The sequence below is a fragment of the Aethalodelphis obliquidens genome, unplaced genomic scaffold (genome assembly GCF_003676395.1).
Source record: "Aethalodelphis obliquidens isolate GAN/ISIS:26980383/991018 unplaced genomic scaffold, ASM367639v1 scaffold5, whole genome shotgun sequence".
Classification (NCBI taxonomy): domain Eukaryota; kingdom Metazoa; phylum Chordata; class Mammalia; order Artiodactyla; family Delphinidae; genus Aethalodelphis; species Aethalodelphis obliquidens.
In genome coordinates this window covers 72,708,479-72,734,806 of record NW_020837949.1, presented here as the reverse complement: position 1 = coordinate 72,734,806, position 26,328 = coordinate 72,708,479, and the positions used below count along the sequence as shown (strand labels likewise).

The 26,328-nt window shown below is 45.6% G+C and overlaps 1 protein-coding gene across 1 annotated transcript; it reads left to right on the top strand.

Moving 5' to 3' along the window:
- The first annotated feature begins 11,556 nt into the window (after positions 1 to 11,556).
- Positions 11,557 to 14,221, top strand: SP8 (Sp8 transcription factor). The gene is made up of 2 exons (XM_027102646.1): positions 11,557 to 12,456; positions 12,612 to 14,221. Exon 2 carries the CDS (start codon positions 12,645 to 12,647, stop codon positions 14,106 to 14,108), a length of 1,464 nt encoding a protein of 487 aa, XP_026958447.1. The 5' UTR covers positions 11,557 to 12,456; positions 12,612 to 12,644; the 3' UTR covers positions 14,109 to 14,221.
- Positions 14,222 to 26,328: the final 12,107 nt, after the last annotated feature.

Sequence of the window (26,328 nt, the reverse complement as noted above, 5' to 3'; positions counted from 1 at the left end):
TCAAAACCTGGAGGGGGAGACGAGGGGAGCAGGAGGTTCAACCACCGCCCGGGTGGGATGGGTCCCAGGCCCCCTGACCTGTCCGCGACCCCCTCCCGCACCCCTGCGGCCCCAGCGGCGGGGGGTGGGCACCCCGCCCCGGCCTCACCGCCCACCTCTCTCCGCCCCTAGGCCGCGCCGGCCGCCCAGCAGGAGTCAGGTCGACGGCCAGGGCGCGGCGGGCCCCTCCCGCGGCCGCGCGTGCCGGCCGCAACCCCCTTCCGCCCGGCCTGCCCCTTTGTCCGCCCCGAGGGCGGCACCTTCCCGCCCGCGGGGTGTGCGAACCCTCGGGGGGTGGGAGAGGAGGAGGGACCGGGGAGGGAAAGAGGAGGAGCGGGGCGGGCGGCTGAGTGCCAGGGTAAGGAGCCGCCGCCTCACACCCGACTCCCGTCCCGTCCGGCCCGCGGAAAGAGGCTTCTGTGGAAGGCCCGGGAGTCCCCGCGAAATGACCGCCGCGGGGCGGGATGGTGCCTCCCCCTCGGCGGGAGCCGACACAGCCTTCCAGGCCGGGAAGCCGCGGAGGCCGGCGGCGTCCGAGCCGGGCCGAGCGCGGAGCCGGCGGCGGCGCTCGGCGGGAGAGCGCGGCTAAGCGGAGGGGAGGGCCGGAGGGTGGGGCGGGGCGGGGCTGGGCCGGGCCGCGGCGGAGCCCTGCGCCCGCGCCTCCGCCTCCCGCTCCGGCTGCCGCCGCAGCCCGGACCGCGCGGGCGGGCGGGCGGGGACGCGTGTGCCCCCCGGCGGGCGGCCTGCGCCCGGGGCCAGAAGGTGCGAGGCGGCGCGGGCCTGCGCGCTAGGCCGGCAGTGGCTGGCGCGCGGGTCCCGGGACGGCCGGCAAACGCGGTGGGGGCGGGGGCGAGGGGAGAAAAGAAGGGGGAGTGCAGATTCTGTGACTGCTGGGTGCCGGTCTGTCAGAGATTCCGGCTCCAGGCTCCGGAAGACTGCCGGGAAGGCCGACGACCCCTCGTTTGCAAGGTCTTCCTGACCGCCTCCCACACAACCGTCGCTCATTTCTTCCCCACTGCGACGGGTGGGGAAAGTTGTCCACTACTCACCTTTTATCCTAGAGTCCCCAAGGACGGGATACTAAGCTGACTTCTTGGGGAGCTTCAGCTGCGGAAAAACGCTGGGCGGTTGCCACCTTTGCAGGCGGATGTGAGGGGGAGCGTCTCCTCTTCCTTCTAATCCCCCTACCCCACCCCTCGGCTACAGTCTTGGGTTTTTCCTTGCCTGTCTCCCGAACTCTTAGATAGCCACAGCACAGAGAAGGGACATGAAACCAAAAGTACCCTCTGGAGGCCAAAACACCCCGGGGATACGTGCAAGCCGAGAGCGGGAGCACCTCTGCGGTTGCCCGGACAATTAATCGCGGGAACGCAGGGATCTTCGCGGCTTCCTGTGGCTACGGCGGTCTCCGCGAGTCTTGCCCCTGCGCAAAGCGTGGTGGCTGGCGACGCATTACGTGATATCCGCGAGGTTCTCCCCTCCAGCTGAGTTATGAACTTGCACAGATCAGGCCTTTTTAAAGTCAACAATTAAAGTTGACTTTAATTTCCTCCCGCAGATTTCTAAACCTACAATTTTCCTACTTATTTCTGACCGTTCTGGAATTTCTGTTCTTAAATCTTAGGTACCTAAGGGGAAGGAAATTCGAATCACCGAAGCTTACGAGAAAGAACAGTTTTGGTCAATACTCAGCTGGTCAATCAACAGCAAATCGCCTAATAAAACAAGTTGTGCATATCTGTCTAAGGTTTATTTTGAAACTTTACGTATATCAATTGGCCTATTTTCAGTTCAATCTGCTAAAATCTGTTGAAACACTGAAATTGAGCAAAACACTCTTTTTAATGCCATAATACCAGTCAGTCAATAAAATCGATAGTGCGGGTGTCTTTTAGCAACAACAAACAATGCTTCTTTTGCTTTGACTTTGGCTTTTATTAGTTTGCTACAAGAGTTCCAATTGATAAGTATGCCAGAATTGCAGAAATCAGTTTTGTCTTCCTTTTGTTCTCTGAAGCTTCTTGAACCAGAGCAGAAAAAGTTTTGAAGTGGATTCCTTAGTTCTTCCAACATTTTTATACAGAAAGCTTCAAATAAACTGACCTTGGACAGTACTAGTCAAATCGTTTCAATTTGCAGCAACTGTTTTTTCCAGCTTCACGGTGGTGAGGCTGAGGTGAGGCGGGGGTTATGCCTCTGTTAGGATAGGTGTCATCTTGAAAAAACTACTTGAAGTACCACCTACAGAAAAATGAGAACGTTCTGCCGTTAATAGCTGCCCTTTTGAAGGTAATGGCCATTCCATTTCAGGGCTGTAAATGTAGAGTGTAGACTCCAAAGTAGTGGGCTTTGGTCCTTCCAATGTTTGCTTTCTTCAGTGTTGATCAAAGAGCTATGTGTTTGCCTTATGAGGCCCCTTTGGAAAATGTTTTTAGAGCAATTACAGACATGACAATAATTAGTTCAGCTTATTTATCTCACCTTAAGAAACTGCAAAAAATTTGAGAAAGAAACCTTTAAATAAAGACAACGGGGAAGGAAAAAAGGACTATATTGCCTATTGCGGGTTAAGTGCAGACATTTCAAAAGGAAAAAGTTGGAACCTCACTCTCCCACTCTCTAAACCCTGCAGTCCTGGTCTTGTTTTGAATTAAAATGGGGCAGCAGCCTTCCTTGGTGGCCAGCAGGGTCCTTGTTATTTAAGAGAGAGAATCTTCACAGCGACGTTGGGGGAGGGGTGGTGCTAAGTGTTAGGGAGAAACCGAGCTGCAAAATGCAACTCCGTGAGTCGGTTACGTTCCGGTGAGGCGATTGTGGAAAATTGCGTTCTCAGTATCCGAGCAAACTATTACTTTTCCAGAATCCATAAGCAAGAATCAAGGTTTTATTTCCTCTTGAAAAGTAACCTCTGCTGAGTACAGAAGTCGTTACTTGTCAAGCCTTCAATGAAAACGTGCCACCTCCTTTAGTCGAGATGGGCGTTTCTGTCTGGATTTGGAAGGGGGACCGCGCGGGTAAGGTAGACGCCCTTGAACTCAAGTGTTTAGCGCATCATGTCACGAATTTCCTAGAATTGCTGTAGATATTTTATTTCCAACACCTTCTAGAGTGGGGGCGGTATCTGCTAAGTGGGTCCCCCTCTCTGTAGGCTTGTATCCATCCTTCCCGCTAACCCTGCAGCCCTGAGCTCCTGGAAATGAGCCTGAGGTGGCTAGCGCCTGTCTGAAGAGGGAGGAGGACTGCATAGACGTGATGCCGTAAGCAGCAGTAACCCAATTTGTAGGCTGCGTTGACGAAATTAATCACTGAGGTTCCTTCCGTTTCCATCTAGAACTCTCCAGTCACAAGCCAAACCGTCTCTGTCTTCTCAGAAGGAGGACACTGGGCATGTGAGGCTGTTTGGGCCAAGACCACTGGGAAGTCCTGCAAAAATTCACTGAAAACAGGCATGAAAGATGCTCACACATGACCTGGGCGATGCGTAGGGAGGAGCGGGGTATGGGGGTGTGGCGGCGCTAACCCCAATCCACTAGGGTCTGCGGGGGCGGGACTCACCCCGACGGCTGTGCGGGACCAAGCTACTCCAGGGTTCACAAGACACCCTTTGCAGTGACCAATGCAGACGTCCAGTTCGATTACCATGGAAGCTCTGCAGGCCGATTCAACTTGACTCAAACGTATAACCCATCTCTTTCACAAGGGAAAGAGGGACCCGTGACTCCCTTCACTTTGACGGCACTGGAACGCGTAGAGCTGTGAGCAACAGCTTGTGTGTGTGTGTGTGTGTGTGTGTGTGTGTGTGTGTGTGTGTGTGTGTGTGTGTGTGTGTAGGTGTTGGCGCACATATTCGATTTCCAAACATCTTTGAATCTGTTTTCTCCTTTGTGACTTACAAACCCAGTAAATTCCAAAGAGCTTGATGGTGTTATCAGACACCTAAATGCACGGTCAGCTTTCCTCCAAAATTGGGTTTTCTGTTTACTCTTCAAAAATCTTTTAGAAATGTGTGAACTCACCATATGAATCCCCCTATAGGAATCACTCAGTCAAGAGAAATGAGTTACATATATAAAATGACTGAGGTAGATTTTTAAATAAAAAGTTAAAGTGAGGCACACAAAAAATATTCCAATATACTGTACAACCTCATTCAGAAAAGCAGATATCTTTCACGTCCCCACAAGCATTCTTTGCCCTAGTGTCCTCAGAGTGACTTCTGATATCCCCACTTCTTCAAAAAAAAAAAAAAAGTTAGAGAAAGCCTGTACCCAAGTTTTGGGTGGGATTCAATATACTAAGCAAAATATGCTCAACAGATGATAGTAGAGATGAAGCCAGAAAACAACTCCAGCTATTTAAACTGCCAAATGAGACATAAAGCTGCATTGTAAAAATCATCTGGAAAACAGGTTTTCCCATTGAAGTCGCTATGTGTTAATTACTGTGAGCTGGAAGACTGGAGATCGAACGCCTGGAAGCCGACTTTCACCCCGCATACGTAAACGGAAAAAGTGCTGAACCGCAGCCAGAGGGCTCCTGCTCGGACTCATTGCCATGCATGCCTGGACATTAATATGTGTTCATGGAGGGCTCGTACAGTACGAGGTGTTATTTCCTTATAAAGAAACACCAGGTCTCGCTTTCCATTCTTCTTACAAAATTATTCGCATTATTTATGCTACATTGAGCGATCTAATTTCTTCGTGATAGTCAGCTAATTGCTCTGGCAGGTAATTAGAAGCGGTTTACAACGCAAAGGGCTTTTGCATTGCCCCTCGGATTATTAAGTTGCGCTGTAAATTATACCATATTTGCTGGGGAAAAATTCTTTTGAGCAAGTTCTGTTCCTGCGATCCGAGATGAAATCGGCTCCCCACCCCAGCTCCCCCTCATACACACCCCTCCCTAGCCACCCCCACTGCCACCACACCCCCTGCTTTTCCTGGACTCAGAGTCGAATGATTCTAAAGCACGCGATTTTGTTCGTGTTCACTGGGCCGAAATAACGTGGCCATTATGGCCTGAAATGGGCCAGGTTTGAAGCGAGCTTCCTGCGCGCCTGCAATATCCAGCAGGCATGTGGGAAAAGAACGGCTTAAATGGGGACATCTGTTCAGTGCTGCTCATCTTACTCTTACAGCCAGGTCAGGTTAAGAGAATAACCTGTTCGCCACCTTTTTTTTTTTTTTTTTGTTAATAAGACTATTAGAAAAAAAAAGCGAGCACACACACAAACAACACTAATTGAGCTGCCGTAGAAGCAAAGAATCAGACACACAAAGGTAGCAGCTGAGTTACAAGAGGAACTGTAAAAAATAACCATTGGGCTATTTCAGTGAAAATCTACAGGGCTGCGAGGAAAAAAAAGAAAGAAAGAAAGAAAAGAAAATTGAATCTGTGAGTTTAGAAATGCTCTCTACAAAAATGGTTTTACATTAAGAGATTTTAAGAACTCAACAAAGACTGGTTTATTTTCAGGTTTTCATTTTCATAAAATTGATCTGAAGGTAAACTTCAATGGAAAAAAATTTTCTTACGCTTTCAAGTACTCTGAGGCCCCAACTTTTTGTTATTGGTGTTTTTTGGTCTGTGTTATCTCTGAGACAAACCCCAAGTGGGGGCATCCTAGTTTGTCCCCTGATTTTAGAAAAGCGAAATGTATCCCCTTTCACAAATATCACCCATTTGTAAACCTTGTACAATGATGTGAACACATGTGCAGTTAAACCTAGAGACCCGGTGCAGCTCCTAGATTATTTGTAATTAAACACAATTCCCAGAGTAACATTTATCTTCCCGAAACTGCGATTGCAATTGTCACCCGTCTGGTGGAGACGACGGGGTAATCTGGGAGCATTACCTCCTCTAGTAATAGAACAGAATGAAAAGAAATCAATATTGTTGAGGATAAGAATTTAGTAGTTTTTAAGTCTGCGTGTTAGCTGTGAGAAAGTGATATATAATACCAAAAGAGAAAACAGCCGAAACAAATCCACTCTAGGAAAAAATCAGGGACAAACTTGTCTGAATGTCTAAGCCTCTCTCTTTCTCTCTCCTGCCTTGCACAACAAGAATACACACACACACACACACACACACACACCACCCCCAAATGAGCAAACTCTCTTTTCCCTACATGTGTTTCCTTCATTTACGTGATGAAAGAGAAATATGAAGTGCTGTAGAATTAATTATCAATTTCATCTGTGGGCTGTCAGGGAGATGAATACGACATATACCATAGAGTACACGTCTGCCTGTAGACCTAGCACACGATCATATCAACATACTATGATGATATGAACATTATGCATGCATACAACAAATAAGGAATTATGATTTTTCTTCCTTTACTATAGGAAGAAATACCAATTTGGCTAAATATCTTCATATTTTTCCTATCTATGAATTTACCAATACATTCATATGATTGATATACTGGAAAACTCTCCCTTGTCTTTCTGAATATAGGCAATTTGAATGCCCTAGCTAAAGGGAATCAAAGGATGTAATATCCTAAGTTAGATGAGTCTCTTTCAATTAAAACGTCCCTAACTTTTGAATGTTTCGAAGCGTCAGAGAAAAAGAATAAATATTAAGCAGTGTGATGGTGGGGGGGGATCGAGTCAATTAAGAAATAATGTGCTTTCTCAAGCAGTCCTATTTATTTAAAAAGAGTCACCAAGGCAAGGCTTTGCATCCAGCCGGAGATCCTATGCAAGTAGATCAAGAGTCACTACTGCTTCGCTGTGGTCAACAAATGCATCCAATTAAGCAGTACCAGGAAAGTAAGGACTCGGCTGTAAACGTGGCCGGATAGTTTGAAACCGAATAGCCTCACTAATAGGGGCTATTGTTCAGTATGGAAGTTCCCATTTTCCAATCAGGAAAATACAGCCCTCTCTGGGCTCTGGCTGACTGATCCCTTCCCACCTACAGCTCAACAATCTGCCACCAGCGAGGGGCTTTTATTACCTCCCTTCCCAGGAAATGTTAGGCAACTTCCTAGTAAAGCTGCCCGAAAGCAGGAATGGACAGCAAAAGGGCACTCCTCAGGAATCCACAGGTCCATGCCTGGCCAGATTTTCTTTTCAGCAGGAAAGAAACTTTGACTAGAGAGCTCCGGGCGAGGAGACACCCCCAACCTGGCCCAGACCGCTCCTCCCCGCAGCCGCCGGCGGCGCTCGGCTCTCTCCCCACCCTACTTCAGGCTTTATTTAATAGCCAACGAGTCCGCGCACGAGGTCCCCGCACAGTGTCCAGGGATTGGGGGCTGTCTCCCTATTTGGGGAGAGGCACCCACCAGGGCACCTGGGTCTTCAGCGGGCACTGGCCGGTCAGCTTCCAGAGCTTGCGCGTCCCTGCCAACGCTCAGGAAAGCCAAATGCGAAGAGCCCGGTTTAAACGTACCCAGCAGAGACAGGCGCCTATATAGTTCATGTGTACTTTTTTTTTTTTCTAATAGGCTTTTTCAGCGCTGTGTATTTACCAGACCACACTTAATACGTTCAAAACCTTATTTGGTGTAGATGTGTGGCCGGACACTTGAAAGCCTGGATAACTTTGATGTTTTCAACTATAAATCCCCACTTGTACTTAATGGTTACAAATGGTTTTATTTACTTGTCGTTCTATCTACACATTTTAATCTATTTAACCAAACAGCAGAGGCATATTTCATTCCCCACTCCCGGAAAAGGAAAAGCAGGGATCGAGGCCTCTAATTTTTTTTGGACCTTCCATTTCTTTGGTTGTGAAAGCGTAAGAGCTCCAGATTGCAGCATTGATTAGTCTTCAAACCCGGCTGCAAAAAAGCTCCCCTTCTCCACTCCATCTAAGGAGATGTTGATGTATATTGTAGCTGCAAGGTGTTAGATATACTTGAGCAAGTTGTCCCCAGGATGTAAATTAGGTCCCAAAAGCTGTTGTCCAAATCGAAGAAACAGAGAAATTAATCTGGGAGACTATCCATCATCACCGGTAATAAAGAGAGCGACATGGATGAGACAGATGATATGATTAAGGGGCTGTGGTCGTTTTAATTAACTTTTTGCTGTCCTGTAATGATCAAACTGGTCACCAGACCCGGTCAATAAGCATGTTAATATCAAACAAATAAAACCAGGGATGATTAAAAACCTCCTGGTTTATTAAATTTGAAATTCAAATGAAATTTATGCTGCAGATGCATACAGAATGCTAATAGATTTTAGCTTTATTGAAAGTGGATCTCACAGGTTTGCAAGAAACAGCAGAATATCCATCTACCCCTCTCCCTGCCAGCACTTAAACTTCATATGGGGTGGGGAAACTTTTAATTAATGTTAGAAAGGCTGCACTTCCTGTCTTTCTTCCCCTTCCAAACCTCCATATTATTATGGTATAATACTCAAGAGCAGTGATCAATATCACCAAAAGTAAACTGAACTGGATGTGCCATGAAATGCTTTGCTGGACAGGCTCTATCTACAATGGATTACAGATGTTCCCTCCTGTGGGCGATTCAAAAATAATAGAGTCACTTCTGCAAAGTGGAGAAAGAGCTGCTATTAAGACCAGTTTCACTGAAACCAGAAGCAAGATTATTGTTGTTTTAATTTTTGGTCAATTATATAATTCTCTTTGTCTTTCCTTTTAAATTCTGCTGTCTTATGCCTTATGACAAACACTAACCACTTCTTTTGGGGTGGGGGGGGTAGGATGAGAAAAAACCTTTGACACTACTACTATAAAATAAACACCTAACTTAAAAATGGGAAAAAATGGAATACACATATACATGAAAACATAAATATATTTTTCCATAATGAAGAAAGATGCACGTGCAAACCTTTGTGAAAATCTGCTGCGAGCCAACCTTACGCAAACTGAGAAATCCAGTGTGTTCATTAAATCCATACCAACACTGTGATCCATTGTTATAGGCAGAATTACATGATTCTAAAGTGAATTTATATAAATGAAATCTTAGAGGTAGATACTCAAAATTGTAATCACATGATGCTGTTTTTCTAATTCCTAGCATTTTTAAGGAAACAGTGGTTAATGCCTTTGTTTACTCTCAGAATCAGTATTTAACTTTTCAATAGTCCTGCCACACTTCCTACCAGAGATAGGAGGATAAAAAGATAAAATAAATAACTATTCATAGAAGAGAGTCTTCCCTCAAACCTTTTTTTCTCCACCTTTGAGGATGATGGTATTGATTAGAATTAAACCCCAAATTTGAACAACTGTATATTAGGTTCTTAAAATGAATATCATTATAGAAGGAGACCAAAGCAATGAAGTTAATTCTCTTTTATTTGTTAAACAGAGTTCCCTCCTTTCCCCCACCCCTTCCTCCTTCTGGGCTGGCCTGTCACGCCTTCTCAACACGCTAAAATCATTCAGAGTGGCTTGCAGGGAGAAACACGACATTTATGGTAAGCGTCAGCCTTCAGAGAAAGAAAGCAGTTCATTAATTTACTTCACACTTACTTCAAAGTATAAGAGTGTACCTTACCCCCTTGATCAATAGATATATATGATATACAGTCAATATCCCAACACTGTTAAAAAGGGGTCAGAAACACACTCTCATACCACAAACATCAGCCTCAACTCTGCTCCATGAAACAAATGCTACAACCTGACTTTGGAGTTCAGTAAACCCCAGGAGGATTTTTTTTTTTTTTTGACATCTCCAGAAGCTGTGACGTACTTGAGGAAGGTTCAAAAACAATAATAAAATTAACATGTTTCTCCAGTCAAAACAAAACACTTCTCTCAGCTAGTATCATTTTAATCAACTCCGACTTAAAATTAGATTTCTGGGAGCATTTGCAACTGCTTCAAAATGTGAATTACTTTTTTTAAACATATGAATATTCAATAGGGCTCCAAGGGCTGTGGACTTTTTGTTACACTGGTATGGTGCTTTCTGTAGTTTATGATGTTCCCTTGTGGTGGCAGTGAAATTGTAATTACATTTCTGAAGGCAACTAATAACACAAATGGCAAGCAAGTTCTAAAACCCACCAAATTTGAACTGTCTATTGACATGCATACACACTCATAGATATCCGGCCCAAACGCCATTAGACACAGACGCCTCCATACATGTGGTCCACGATTTGTCAACAGCTTGTTTCTATTCTCAGATAAATAAAACTCAAAGATTTCAGTCAAAATCCTGATTTTTTTTCTCAGAAAGAGGCGGCGGGATTTCCTGTGAAAACTCCTAAATACCATAAAACGCTCAATTTCTCACCCCCAGAAAAAACAATACTCTCCCACCCCCTTCTCTATCTAATCCTTTTGTATTGAAATTTACTCATCGCCACGGGACAAACACACCCTCTCCCCTAGAGTGAGACTTGCACTTCCAAAGCCGAATCCCATCTCAGAAGAAAAAACAAAAAGCTACCGCAGCAAAGTAACAACTTTTTGACGCAGGCGCACACAAGCCCTAACTCTGTTAAAAAAATACCCCTCAGCCTCCCTAAATTTCTACCCTTCGGCTGTAGAGCCAGGAAAGGAGAGGAAGGTATTAATACGATTTTCTTTTAAAATGTAGTGATAGTATCCATGAAATTAAGGGGGGAAAAATCACTCAAGATTTGAGCTACAGGAAACCAGAGGAAGTTGGCGACAGTGATAGCGTTTGTGAATATTTATTTATTCAGCCTCACTCAACTTCGCAGTTTCACTCTTCAAATCACCATGTCTCTCTTTTACGTATGTGCACTTCACTGCACTGTTCCTGTTCTCCACCCCCAGTTCTGTGGCACAGACACACACAAGCACACACGATTCCCCCCTTCTCTCTCACACAAACATTCACACAGCCTTCGTCTCTCCCACATCAAGCGGACACACACTCATCCACCCTCCCCCTCTTTTCACACACTCATATTCACACTCCTTCCTCTCCCACAACACCAAACACACTGAGACACCACCTCCCCCGTCCACGCACACTTTACTGCACTGTCCCTCTTCTCTCCCGAGGTTTGTCACTCACAGTTACACTACACTCACACCCTTCCCCTCAACACTTTACTGGTCCGTCCCTCTTACCCCCCTTTGTCACACATGCAGCTAAACTGTCACTCACAACCCCCTCTCCCTCTCTGCACTGTCCCTCCCCTCCCCCCGTCACTGTTACACTGCTATACTCTTGCCCCCAACCTCCCCCCATCCCATCCCTCAGTCTGCAGTGTCTTCTTCTCAGCTTGGTCACACTTGTACACAGTTACACTGTTACACACACACACAACCGCTTTGCAACACACACACAGTAACCCGCGCCGCTCCCGCTCCAAACACCACCCCCCCCACACCCCCCCGAGGCGGCCGGCGGCGGCGCCGATGACCTCACGGCGCGCGCGCGGCGCGGCCCGGCGAGGCCGCAGATTGGCTGGCCGCGCCTCCGCGGCACTTCAAAGCCGGAGAGGGAGCTACAATTGTGGTGGAATGGGCGGAACTGATCATTGTATTGCACACCTCTAAAAAAAACACTGCCTCTGATTTATCAATATAAAAAAGATCCTCTGAGAGGAGGAGGGCACTTTTGTGTGATGGCAACTTCACTTCTAGGGGTGAGTCTCAGGATTTTCTCTTGCTGGTTTAATTAGTTTCCTTTTATTGCCGATCGGAGGGGGTTAAAGTCGCCCCGGCCAGGCCACGGGCTATCAGTCTCTATTGAGAGCTTTTTTTTCCCCCTTTAAATACAAGTGAGTTTGGAGAAAAGAAAGAGGGGGAGAGGGGGGCAGAGTCACTTTTTTCAGAGCAGGAAAAGGTTCGAAGGGCATTTAGACAAGCCACCTCGCAGCGCCCGGCCTCTCCCCGCCCGGGAGACGTGCGCCCAGCCCATTTTACGTGCGACGATTTCGAGGGTAAAGAGAGCAAGTTTTTCCTCCTGGGCAAACTGCAGATTTTCCCTCTTCCCCTTAGAAAATTCCGCAGCCCGCCTTGTCTTGCAGGTACGTTGAACCCGTCTCTCTTTCTCTTTTTTACTATTGTAGACTTTTTTTTTTTTTTTAAAGAAAATCAGGAAGAGCGAGCCAGCCCTATAGTTTGACGTCTTTTGGCCTGGGAGAAACAACCCAGGATGGGTTTGTGGGGACCGGAACAGGATTTTCAAAGCTCTTCTGTGGATTACAGGGGTAGCGCTCTTAAAAGCAATCCAATGGTTTTTCCCCAGGCTTCTCCGCAAAGGAATCTTCCTTCCTCCCCAATCTGGACTTTTTGCTTGCTTGTTTGTTTCGAAGTGCCTGGGGCCTTGTGTGCGCAAGAGTGTTGTTTTAGCTGAGAATACTTGTCAAACTCTTCTTTAGCATGGCGCTTTGCTCCCGAATCAGACGCCGGCAGCCAAACTTGTCCCCTCCCGTAGAGTAGAAAGCAGCCGGGCGCCGGGGCTGTTGGGGGAGCCAGGTGAGTTGGTGGCGCCGCGCCGCAGCGAGAAATGGGGTGCAGTGGGGCGTTTTGGAGGCTACCGGAGGACTAATGCACATTTCCTTCCTCCCTCCCCCACTGGCCCTTTGCCCACCTCCCCTCCCCCACCCCGTCTCCTCTCCTCCTTCTCTCAGGAAGAACCGAGGTTGGGATCGACTCCTTTGGCCATGCTTGCTGCTACCTGTAATAAGATCGGCAGCCCCAGCCCATCTCCCTCCTCCCTCTCGGACAGCTCATCTTCCTTCGGCAAAGGCTTCCACCCCTGGAAACGTTCCTCGTCCTCCTCCTCCGGCAGCTGCAACGTAGTGGGCTCCAGTCTCTCGAGCTTCGGCGTGTCGGGCCCCTCCAGGAACGGCGGCTCGTCCTCGGCCGCGGCGGCTGCCGCGGCGGCGGCGGCTGCGGCTGCGGCCCTGGTGACCGACTCGTTCAGTTGCGGCGGCTCGCCGGGCTCTAGCGCCTTCTCCCTAACCTCCAGCAGCGCTGCCGCCGCTGCCGCGGCAGCCGCCGCCGCCGCCTCGAGCTCTCCCTTCGCAAACGACTACTCGGTGTTCCAGGCCCCTGGCGTATCGGGGGGCGGCGGCGGCGGGGGCGGCGGCGGCGGCGGCTCCTCCGCGCACTCGCAGGACGGCTCCCACCAGCCAGTGTTCATCTCCAAGGTGCACACCTCTGTGGACGGGCTGCAGGGCATCTACCCGCGCGTGGGCATGGCGCACCCATACGAGTCGTGGTTCAAGCCCTCGCACCCCGGCCTGGGCGCCGCCGGCGACGTGGGCTCGGCCGGCGCCTCCAGCTGGTGGGACGTGGGCGCGGGCTGGATCGACGTGCAGAACCCGAACGGCGCGGCGGCGCTGCCCGGCTCGCTGCACCCCGCCGCCGGGGGGCTCCAAACCTCGCTGCACTCGCCGCTCGGAGGCTACAACTCGGATTACTCAGGCCTGAGCCACTCAGCCTTCAGCAGCGGCGCCTCTTCACACCTGCTCAGCCCCGCCGGGCAGCACCTCATGGATGGCTTCAAGCCGGTGCTGCCCGGCTCCTACCCGGACTCGGCCCCATCGCCGCTGGCCGGAGCTGGGGGCTCCATGCTGAGCGCGGGGCCGTCTGCGCCGCTGGGGGGCTCCCCGCGTTCTTCCGCCCGCCGCTACTCCGGCCGCGCCACCTGCGACTGCCCCAACTGCCAGGAGGCGGAGCGGCTGGGTCCGGCCGGGGCGAGCCTGCGGCGCAAGGGCCTGCACAGCTGCCACATCCCGGGCTGCGGCAAGGTGTACGGCAAGACGTCGCACCTCAAGGCGCACCTGCGCTGGCACACGGGCGAGCGGCCCTTCGTGTGCAACTGGCTCTTCTGCGGCAAGCGCTTCACGCGCTCCGACGAGCTGCAGCGGCACCTGCGGACCCACACCGGCGAGAAGCGCTTCGCCTGCCCTGTCTGCAACAAGCGCTTCATGCGCAGCGACCACCTCAGCAAGCACGTGAAGACGCACAGCGGCGGCGGCGGTGGCTCGGCGGGGTCAGGCAGCGGCGGCAAGAAGGGCAGCGACACCGACAGCGAGCACAGCGCCGCGGGCAGCCCGCCTTGCCACTCCCCGGAGCTGCTGCAGCCCCCCGAGCCTGGGCACCGCAACGGCCTGGAGTGACGCGCACCCCGCCCCTGCCCCTCTCGCCTTCCCCCTCCCACCTTGGTCCGCTTGGGCCCTGTGGGTCCTGGCCTCAGTTCCAGCCTCTCTACACTGCACCTTGCTCACTCTCTCTGTCTCTTTCTGCCCGTGTCCCTCTCTCTTTTAACTCCCTCTGTGACAACTTTGTAAAGGGAATGTGGACATGTAAGTAACACGCGTTGCTCTCCTGGGCCCTGGCTGTCTCTCTCCACCGGGTGACACTGTCGGAGCCCAGTACAGCCCAAGCCAGCGCCTTGCCGGGCCTTTAATTTTGGTCCTCTCCTCCTCGTCCTCCCTCCGTCATCCCCAGCTTTGACGGGCACATCTTTTAGAGGAAAGCGGCCACTGGAGGTAGAGCTGGACCGATCCAGTGCCTGGGAGACCGGGGGCCTCCGCACGTGCGGTAACAACTAGGCTGAGCAAGGTTGAGCAGCGCCGTGGGGAGGGCGAGGCAGTAGGCCCACCCATGGCCTCCCCCCGCCCCCCCCACCCCGGGCTAGCGACTTGGTACCAGAACCTCAGTCTTGGGCGTCTAGGCTGCGGAGCGCCCTGCCCTGCCGCTGCGCACCGCTGCCTGTCCTGCGCTGAGCCGTCGGGAGCCCATCTGGCGGCACCGAGACCAGAGTTTCCTAGTTTAGCTCTCCGACGTCAGCTCTGCCTCTTTTTCTTTGTTCCCTGGGGTGGAACCGAAGCAAGTTTCAGCTAAGGGCAGTCTTGGTGAATCGCTGCAGCAGCCTTCCTTTATCTTTATAACTTTTTTTTTTTAATGAAAAAGAAAAAAAAAAACTAAAGAAAATAAGAAAAACAGCATCCTTCCATTTGGTTTCCCTTCTAGATAGCTTTTCCTCTAGCAGTGAGCAAGTCTTTCTCTCGAAACTTTGCTAATATTGATCCCAAAGTTATTTTGATCGCATTAACTTAACTTATGGGTTGGGGTTGGGGGTGGGGGTGAGGGTAGGTGTCTTTTTCTTATGCAAAAATACCCCTTTCCGGTGAGACCAGATTAACTATCTCCGTGTTTGTCCTTTTCTACCTCGTTTTCACCACTCCCGAGCATAATCTCCTTTTTTTTTTTTTTTTTTTTGCTAGTCTAGCCGTCAATTTGTATAGTACCCATTTCTGTAAATTTTTGCAATTCGTTGAAGATTCTTAGGGTTAAACTTTTTTTGTGTGTGTGATTCAGACTTATAAAGAAGTGAAGAAGCTGTCGTTTATTTCAGACGAGGCTGTAGTTTAAATGCCAAAAGGGAAAATAGAAAAAAAAATTGTAAGATATATCTGAACCTAATGGTTTGTACAACTGGAGAATCGTTCTAGATTAGGTATCAATTAACTATAACTCCACCAATGTATGGGTGCGAGGTGCAGTTGTCCAGGAGACGATTTTGTATAGTATTTTTCTTGTACATTACTTCCAGTAAATATTTGAAAATATATTGAAGTAAACTTGATTTTTTTTTTTTGGTCACAAGAAAATATTAAGAGTTATTCTTGCAGTTCTGATGAGCTGCAGGTTTATTGAACTCACTTCTGGAGGTGCAGAGCCACAAACGCACTTTCCGGGCCTAGTTTTGCTCGAGTATGAATTTAGATAGGTATCAAACTGTAACTAAGACAATATTTGATAAATGTGGGATGACACTTAATTTAATGGAGCATGTACTTATTTGCATTTGCTGGCAGTTCAGGCATAGTTAAAGTGAGAGTTCACCTATATTTCATAATAACTGGGTCTGCCAAAACCCATGTGTTAAATAAATTGTCCAAGTGAATCTCAACTAATTTTGGCCTTTGTGTATTTCCTAAAGGTAATATTGTTAACTGTTAATAAACACTCCTGACACTACATTTAAATGTTTGCAGATTCTGCAAACTAATTGCTCATTGTAATGTTGAAATAATTTGGATATTTCACATTGAAATGAAAAGCCTTTCTCTGGAACATTTTAGACTTGCATTTTAAATGCATGAAATGTAATTGATTTATTTGTAATATTTTAAATGGTATTAATAAACTCAGATAAAAGACTAGGTCAGTTAATTTGTATTTTTTTTCCTTTTTAAACTATGGACATTTGCATTTATCTTCAGTTAAATGTCTAATTTAAACAAAATATAATCCTGTTTGTGGTAATATTTAAATAATTGCCTTTAAGATATTACTTAGATGGAATGCTATATTTGGCAAAGCTGTGTTTTCTCTATTTACCAAGATAAAGACTGTAGTGTCTAAGAAATGTAATTAATTATTTACCAGTAGATTTAGCTCCAAGCATCAGGATTTACTGACCTCTTAAAATTTGTACAAAGTCACCAAACAATCTAAAGAAATTTCTCTGTTCTGCTTCTTCTCACTCTCCAGAAGGATTCAGGTTGTTGGCCATTGATTGCATTTGGTATTTAAAAGGCCACATCTTACACAAGAAGATCAATACATCTAAAATAAAAACATGGGTTTGGGGATAACTTTTGTTGTTAGTGGGTGGAGGAGGTCAGGCTAACAAAAGCTGGTTTTTGGCATTCCATGTCTTAGCTAAAGATTATGTAGAGGTAAATATCAGTAGTAGATTCCTGTTGAAATGAGTTATCTGTTCTTTTAAAGTCTCTAAACAGCCACCAAAGAAAAGGAAGGTTAAACCTTAATCTATCTACTAGGCTACTGTCCATAGGTGTCAATGATGCCAATAAAAAAATATTGTCTTGTTATGTCTAAGTGCATTTAAGCAATGGGTGTTCCTTGAGCCATACTTTGAAACATAAAATACTTTAAATGTTGATTGCTGTTTTATCAAACTATTTCACTATTAGATTAATATTATTATTTTGAAACAAACTGAATAAAAAGTTAGAGTGTTCAGATTCTCATAAGTTTAGCTTCTTTCTTTCTGTTTGCATTCCCCCACCCTAAGTTCAGTCTCGGTGTGCATCTTGAACTAAAAATTTTCCAGTGAAATTTATATAGTCTTTATGATCCATAGAAACGGAAGTGAAAATAGAATGCTATAAATACTGTAAATTCAGAAGAAAAAAAACAATTAGGGATAAAATATTTTAGAATAATGCAGTTTGTGCCCAAGTAGCAGAGTGCCTTAATCCTGTTGCCTATGCTGATGTTTGAGACTTCCAATCCTATGGTTTTAGGCAAGCAAGTTAGCTCTGATTCTTTGCTGTACTATAGCTCTAAATAATGTTTTTAAAAAGTAAAATAGTCTCCTTCGTCACTTTCTTCCTAGGAATCACACACAGAACACAATTTAAGTGTTGCTTCTTTTTTATTGAAAGTTGCAGAGCTGAGGGATTCGGAGAAAACAGTTCTGAATGAGTTAAATGTAGTGGCAGGTAAGCAGAAAGCAGCTTGGTACATTTATAATATCAGTTGTATTATACACAGAATCACATTTGATTTACGAAGTGGGTGATGACAAGGAGAGATATTGTCTGGAAGAAGATTTCTTTGGGGTGGATGAACGGGGACAGATTTTTCTGTAGCATAGATGTTCAAACTTTCACTTTCTTCCTTTGGCTCCTCCTCTCTGTTCTACCTTTGGTTTATTTTGTATTGTTGGTTATTGAGCAATATTTCTAGATTCATTTTCTGCAGGGTGGGCAGGGTTCCCTTTTGGGGATGAACATCTTTTTGGAGGATAGAGGATGAAGTGCAAAATTGTGGTTTCTTCCTGCTTTATCTGTGCTAAAGCACCTCTTAACAGTGCCTGCAGGCTCACTCAAATGAAGCCAAAGTCTTGGTCTCACTTTGAACCAAGGGACCAGCTTCCAGTCTTACAGATCAAGGTAGAGTTAAACTAGTTGTTGACCCAGAGGTCAGGCCAGCATATATCAGTCCACCCTCTGGAGACTAGAATAGGACTGCAGCTCAGTCCAGCTTTTCTGTTAACCTGTCTCATTTCTTCCCCAAACATGAGTGTTTCTTCCTTATCCTGCTTTTTCCTGTTCTGGTCCAACTTCTTTTTGGATGATGTCTTTTGCTTAGGGACGTGACTGTGATTTGTTAAGGTTGGGCTATCAACAAAAATATTTTAGGCTAAAACTTAATTTAAACAAATGTGATGAGTTTTTCTCATCCCTCTCCTATAACAACTGATATTAGAAAAAGTTCCTGGATGGGTTTGCCCTCCTTCCACTGTCCTCTTAACTCCAATCTTGGTATAACTTCTCAACTGAGGTTCCCGTGGGGACAGAATGCTGAAATTAAAAAAGACAAGCACGTGATGAGACTGGACTCCTGGGCGGACAGATCGATAATCCTGCCATCAACATTTTCATCTCCCCGTGGATCTTTTGGTTTGATTATTGAATGGAATGTTACAGAAGGCCACTGGAGGAATTTTTTAAACAAATATTTTATTTTAGAGGATTAGCTCAAAGGTCAGATGATCTTTTAGGCTGGTAAATTAAGGTAGGAACTTTACAGAAAAAAAGTAGATATGATTATTCTCTGGTGGCCTAAAATGGTAAAGATGAATATTATTATGAAAGAAGTTCTACATTTTGCTCAATTTTTCATACAAATAGCCTCAAAGAGGGGTTAATTTGATGCAGGTATTTTGAATAAACTGGGGCTTTTAATTTCCTGCTGGCTTTTGCTGCTTCTGTCCAAACAGGCAGGAATTATTATTTCTTCCTACACCCCTAAGAAAAACTCAGGTATGATCAAGTCTCCTCTCTCTCTTTTAAAAATATGGTTTCTATAGTTGTTTGCTTTTTTCCCCCCTTTCTTTAAAAAATGCCCCAGCAGATTAATTCTATCGCTGTCTTTAAAGAAAATCGTATTAAGGGATCAACAGGAGTGAAGTGTACTCATTTTTAAGTTAGGACTGTAGTTCTGGGTGGCATCCTTTGAAGACTTTGCTCGATATACAATTGTTGCTGTTGTTTAAAAAGTAAGATTCAGAATTTGCTTTCGCCCTATTTATTCCCTGCTTCCGGATTAAAGGAAAGCCGATAATTCCTTGCTGTCCTGGGCTCCAGCGGCTGAGGTTTAAGGGGATGCGCGTCAGTGGCCATCTCTTTAGGTTCGCTGTATTCCCTGCGCGCAGAAGTGTTGATTTGCTTGGGGGCGGGGTGGGGTGGGGTGGTGGAATCTATTTCTTTTCGTCCCTGGGCGCGTGTTTAATTTAATTTAATTTTCTGCGGAGTCTCCTGGCGGTGAGGAAGCAGCCTTATACATTTTACTTTGGTTCCTAATGACAGTCGGGGCTTCTAGAGCGCTGGAGACAGCGAGGAGAGCTGGTGGGGCGTGGGGAGTGACTGGGAACAAGAAATAAAGCGCCCGCTCAAAACTGCCGCTTTTCATGGTGTTCTTTCAAGTCCATCTTATTGGGGCTTCTTTTAAGCCCACTCCCTAACTTTACTCCTCAGACAAGCATTTCTTGCTGCTTAGGAGGGAAGGGTGGAGGCGCCCTCTGCATCCCTTGCGGGGTTCGAGGCGGAGGTCTGGGCTGCCCAAAGTTCCCCTCATTCTCTGTTCCATTGAGTTCAAGGGTAGGTTTTGAGCCCAGGAGAATTTCCCAGCCTTTCTAAACGCTACCTCCTCTTTCCTCTCACTTCTGGACGTGCCGGCTGCTCTCAAAATGACCCTCCGAGGCCCCCGGGAAGAGTTCGGAGGAGGCGAGGCGCGTCGTCCGCCCGAGGGTTGCAGTGAAGGGTGGGGCGGCAGTCGGGTCTACCCGCGAGCCCCGGTCCCCTCCCGCAGTCCCCCTCGTGCTGCTGGACAAGCCGCCCTGCGCGGTGCCAGCGCACACAAAGACGTCGCGGCCGCCTCCGCGCGCTGCGCGGATTGCGAGCGCCACCACGTGCCCCGCGACCGCGCTGCAGCGCGCCCGCCGCAGGCGACACCAGCCCGAGCAGCCCGCGCTTCCCGGAGCCTCTCTGGCTCCACCAAAACCCACCGTGGGAATCGCCGCGGTGAGCCTCCCCCGCGCTCACCTCCCAGCTCAAAAGACACTCGAGGGGCTTTCCTGGTGGCGCAGTGGTTGAGAGTCCGCCTGTCGATGCAGGGGATACGGGTTCGTGCCCCGGTCCCAGAAGATCCCACATGCCGCGGAGCGGCTGGGTCCGTGAGCCATGGCCGCTGAGCCTGCGCGTCCGGAGCCTGTGCTCCGCAACGGGAGAGGCCGCAACAGTGAGAGGCCCGCGTACGGCAAAAAAAAAAAAAAAAGATACTCGGGCCGGATAGGGATGGGGGGATTCCCTTCCCTTCTTTTTCTCTCCGAATCCCCAAGCATCCTTCCTCTGTCCTTGGCCATCCGAGCGCCTGGACCCTGGGGCCTCTGTCCCACCCTATCCGGGGCTGATAGGCCAAGTTCTGCGTCTTGCCGGTGCCACCCGGGCCTGCCGCGGCGTGGACGGGCTGAGGGTGTTCATCCCGAACTTGTTGGATATTTCTCTCCTGGCTTTAGCAACGACTGTTCTCTTTTCTTGGCCAAACTACTTTGTTCACTCTCACCCGCCTCCTCCCCCTTTCCTCCCCCGTGGCAGATCAACAAACTGCAGCGTCCTCCGTCGGCAGGAAGTGTTCTTCTTGTCATTTTATTATGGGTTTGCCAGGAACTTGTGCACCTTTTCTCACACTGTTATCTTAAGGGAAGCAGAGTCAAGTCTGATTGGCTGTGATTTTTGATTTCAGGAATCAAAAGAACAGTTTAGCCACTTAAGGGACTATCTAGGGGAGAATCTTACCGATAGGTAGATATAGACATAATCACTGTACCTGTTGAACAGAACTCAACTTGTCTTTACCAAGTTGTACCTAAATCCCAACAACCTCTCTTGGGCTTTCTTCCCTTCCCTTCTTGCCCCTCCACCCTTCGGGCAGCTGGATATTTGGGGAGCGCTAGCCACATTCTCCAGGCCCCGTATTTTGGTGACATCTGAAGGAAAGGGAGGATGGATCAATCTCTAGGAAAGAGTACCGTACTCCCTTTAAAGATCTTTACTTTGAAAACGTACCTGCCGCTCCCTGGGGGCGGGGGGGGGGCTGAGGAACAGAGCCCTCTCCCAGGAAGCCTCTCCCTGCCCCTGACTCTCTTAGGCGCCTCTAGGACTTGGGCCCTCTGGTCTTGAAAGCTCATCGTGCAGTGGATCTATGGGTTCCACTTTGTACTCTCTAGATATGCCAGGGATTCAACTTGGCATGTAATTTTGGTTATGCATGCACCTTCTATACGCGTTTAAGGCACCCTGTGATGCGCTGCAGTATAAGCATCTTCCTTAATACTCAAGAGTTCTCAGAGCTGCACACCTGAGTGTGATATAGCTCCAGCCATTCCCGCCTGTGGTTAAATCCACGGGCTCCATTGACCCCAATCCCAGTAGCAGGGAAGGGAGGGGAATGGCCTATCTGGTCTGCAGTGAGGGCCTCGCGCGCCAAGCCCCTGGAGCCTCCCAGTAGAAGCAGTCTGGCCTCCTGGAGCTGCAGGATATATTTGACACATCCACCTCCGGAGCCTCCATCACCCTCCCCCCTCAAACCAGCCGGTGACGAGACCCCCACCTCCACCCCTCTCTCCAGGGTCCGGAAAGCCGGGAAGCGCTGGAATGTCGCGTTCTCTCACCCTATTGTGCCTAGGTGTTGCAAACCACTGGAGGACAGAGCTTCGGGCTTTGATCTCATGTCCCGGTCATTCTTTAGCACAGAGGGGTGAGTTTAAATTAAATTTCTTTCTCTGCTGATAAGTTCTAATGGGCCTCAGAAGGTGAATAATTATGCAGTAACATTTCATGGGTTGTTGGAGTGGGAATTCCCACTGCGCTGTCACCAGGAACAGCATTTCCCCTGTACCTCAATGGTAAATGAAGCTTCACAAGTAAGCTACAAGCGTCTTTCAAAATCTACGAGTGGATAGATTTTGATCCTTCCCTGCCCTCGCCTTTCTTGCCCCTGCAAAGCAGTTTGGTGTCACTTTTTAAATTTAAGTTTTATTCGTGGCTTAAAAGTACTTTAAAAATCTCTACTAAAGGATCTTATGTCTGAGTGTAAAAAATTTTTGCTTTGATGATTAAATATGCATTCCTATCAAGACAAAGTACACATTGATGAAAGCGGAGGCCGCATTTTCCTGGAAAAAGGCAGACAAGACACCTGGGATTTGCCACCAAATACCTGGACTTAGTCTTGCTATCTCTCTTCACTTATTTTAGTGAATTAGTGCTTTTTTGCTTGCTTTCTGAGAAAAAGGGTCAAGACCTGGAACTGCTACAATCAGTGTTCTGAACCTACCTGGTTTGCAGTTCAGAAATGTACTTTCTGTGGGGGAGGGGGAGGCTAAAAACCATAATGCATTGCTGCTTCATTCAAAATAGCCATCTACCTATTTGAGACTGTGGGCTTCTTTAAGATTTTGATTTATAGTTACTTTCCCCCTTAAGATAGATAAGAAACAGCATCAACAGTTTGAATATTTAAATGGATCACGACATTTTGACAGACATTTTAAAATCAGACTCTTAGCTTAAATCAAAGAAATCTAAATTTGTAATTTAAAAGCACAGGGGAACTCTTTATGGTTTTCTTCTTTAAAGAAAATCCTTTATACATCAGTGTTTCATTGCTTAGCATTTTCCTTGTTTACTTTTCTTCCCTTTAAATTTCTTCCTTTAAATGAATTGAGCTCCCACAAGTTTTAAGATTTCTAAATCAACACATAGAAACTGGAGCCTGCTTATCAAGTTTTCACTCCTCTCTTGGCAACTAATTTGAAAGGGCCCAAACAATGAGTTGATTTACATTATGCTCATTTCACCCTGTACTCCATGTGAATGTTGGAAAAAACCCTCAATACTTTATCTAGGGTTATCTTTACAGCTTTGAGGCGACCGATCCTTCCAGCTTTAAGTTTTTTAGCCACTCCATTTTAAGCACTGAAATAGAAGAAAGAAAGTAGATGTCGTGCCCTCTGCCTCCCCCAGAGTTCAGGTGATTGTCTAGTTCAACTGAAAATAAGGGATTTGTACTGCCCAATTTTGCACCCAATTTAATGTCCCTAATTATTCAGGTACCCTATCATCAGGTTTCCCATCATTTCAGGAAGTTTTGTGCTCATTCTTCTTCAATGCTTCGTTTCTCCCTTACATACCTGTCCCTTATTTTTTTGTTTGTTTTGTTGTTTTTATAAGCACTTTCCCCTTTCAATTAAACAAACAATGGCCTTTGTAAGGGAGGGGGAACCTAGTAGGTAGAAATGAATTTAAGTTATTCACATTGATTTAGTGAATGAATATTATCAAGTTATACATACTCTAACAGAATTTGACTATAGATATATGAAGTCTCAATGTAAGAGAAAATAATCATTTTTATAACATTAAATTCTATTTCTCCCAAACTTTAAGAAAATAAGGTTCTTGTAGGTGACAATTCAATAGCCTTTGTACTATGAGGCAAACTAAGTTTTGCTCTTTCTCCCAGTAAATATTTGCTCTTTCTCCCAGTAAAAAAAAAAAAAACCTGTAGTGGTTAAGTAGAGGACTGTACACATATATTTCCTATACCCTCAATAGTGACATATTTTAGTTTATTATCACAATTGAATGTTATAATTGTAATGAATAGGAAGCAGTAAAACCACCTTGTAAATATTTTGGCAACAGAACATTATATATTCTTCAGTTGCATACACTTTGTAGAAAGCATATGATATAATTTATTTAGTATATGGTGTAATGATTAAATTTGAACATACTTTGCTTAGTGACATGTTCATTTGAATGTTTTAATATGTATACCCAGGAAAATCAGAATCAGTGAAGTGTTCCATTCTTAAAATTCACCTGTTGTTTTGTAGAGAAAATTTTAGTTTCAAAAGAGGGGTATAATAGTGATCCCTGTTGTAGAGGAATGGCATTTATGTCTGTAAAGTGGTTTAGAATGACTTATTACTTTATACTCCAAAAGAAGTAGCAATTTTACTTCATTGTTTTAAAGTAAAGTTTTCACTTTGGAATAATTTTAGATTTACAGAAAAGTTGTAAAAATAGTATAGTGAGCTCTAGTAGTTTTCTCTGTTATTAACATCTTACATTATGATGGTATATTTGTCAAACCCAGGAAATCTATATTGGTATATAATTTTTTAAAATAAAGAATTAAAGGCAGCAAGTGTTGCACTGCACATCAGTCAGTGGTAGACTGCAGCTTAGGAAAATGCTGACTTCTTTTTGCTCAACTTCTTATATAGCCAACTTGCCTATGCAGAGGCTATGTACTACATTAGCAAGTTATGTAGAAAGCTATTCCTCAGGAAGGTTTTTAAAATATAGTGTCTTAGAATAAAAAGTTTTTTATTTCTTTCATAGTTAATTAAAATCTAAGAAAATATATCTAGTTCAGTTTTCATTTTTTATTTTATGTATGGAAGCATCAGATTAAATTTTGAATAGTTGACAGTTTCACTTAAAATTATCAAAAATTTATTCTTAGCAATGTTCTACTTGTAGCCTAGACCTATTTTTTGTTCTACAATTTAAAATGACTTATTTACTCATTATTGTACTATAAAATACGAATAATCTAATGTTTCTATTTATTTCCTCCATATTTTTGAAGTTAAATTTTAGGATCATTTTTACTAAGGAACTGAGTTTGTCAGAATATAGAAAGCTTTAAAACTTAATGGTTGAGTCTTTTTTTTTTTTTTTTTTTTTAAGCACAAATAAATGTGTCTCTACACTCCATGGAGCAATACACTTGCATGGGTCTTTGTCTTGTTTAAGTGAGATTATAAGGAGTTTCAGAAAAAAGGAAAGTATCCTTTATTTAAAATGTATTTTCACTCTACATAGAGTTGTTGGATAAAACACAGGAAACGCAGTTATATTTGAATTTTAGATAAACAACAAATAATTTTTTTTAGCATGAGTATGCCCCATGCAATATTTGGGATGTAATTATACTAAACGTGATTTGATGTTTTTTTTAAAAATTCAGATTTAACTGGACGTCCTGATTTTTCATTTTTTTTTCATTTTTGAATGAAATTCATGTATCTATAAGGACAAATCTAAAAATAGAAGACAATATACAAACAAAGTAACTCATGCCTGTTCATGAACATGCTAAGGATAGCGTGCTGTACTATTTAAAAGGGAAATGCAAGACATAATGAAGTTAAAAGTTACTTGTTACCTGTAGGGTGAAAATATAAAATTGATTTTCCTATCACTCTTTTCTGTTTCTTATTTTTCAGCTTGTTTGGCTTCCATCTGGGCTTTACACTTTTAGAATGCTAGTACTACCTTGCCATACTAAGAAACTACATTCATCTAGCTTTCAAGAAAGTAATATTATACTGATGTGTGCACTCTTCTTTTTAATATTAATGCTATAAAAAAGGAGGTATCTAAAAAATCACCCTAATTCATTAGTTTCATGCAGTTAGGACCCTATACTGAAGTTTTGCTTTTGCAAATTCGATTCCGTAGATACTTTACACTACCCCCGGTTTCATTGCTCTTACTTAAACTGCATAAATGTGGATTCCTATATTTCCAGAAGTCATGTATAAGTTGTAGTAGCAGTACTGCATATGAAATTCAGTTGCCAGGTATTCCATCGATTACAACTAAATAACCAGAAGTTAAAGTTCTCTGTACCAGGAGAGTTTGTTTTTCCTTCTGTGCAAGTAGTGCTATTTAGGACATAAAGGTAATAGCCACTTATTATTTTTTTATAGGGTTTTTTTTTTAATATTAAAGTTTTGGTCTTTTTTTTTTTTTAATAAGTAATTCAGTGAGGAAGGCAGAATAATTCTTTATTTTATTTGTTTATTTTTGGCTGTGTTGGGTCTTCGTTTCTGTGCGAGGGCTTTCTCCAGTTGCGGCAAGCGGGGCCACTCTTCATCGCGGTGCGCGGGCCTCTTCACTATCGCGGCTTCTCTTGTTGAGGAGCACAGGCTCCAGACACGCAGGCTCAGTAGTTGTGGCTCACGGGGCTAGTTGCTCCGCGGCATGTGGGATCCTGCCAGACCAGGGCTTGAACCCGTGTCCCCTGCATTGGCAGGCAGATTCTCAACCACTGCACCACCAGGGAAGCCCATAGCCACTTATTTATTCATGACATTTTCTCAAGAAGCAATCCATTAACCTAATGTAAGAGTTTTCTTTCTTGCGATTCATTTATACTATTAATTTAATTTTTCTAACAATTTCCTATCTTTTGATAATTATTGTTTGTGATTATCCC

What these genes read in the sequence shown, in the direction of transcription:
- SP8 (XM_027102646.1), top strand. Translation starts at nt 12,645, where the DNA reads ATGCTTGCTGCTACCTGTAATAAGATCGGCAGCCCCAGCCCATCTCCC.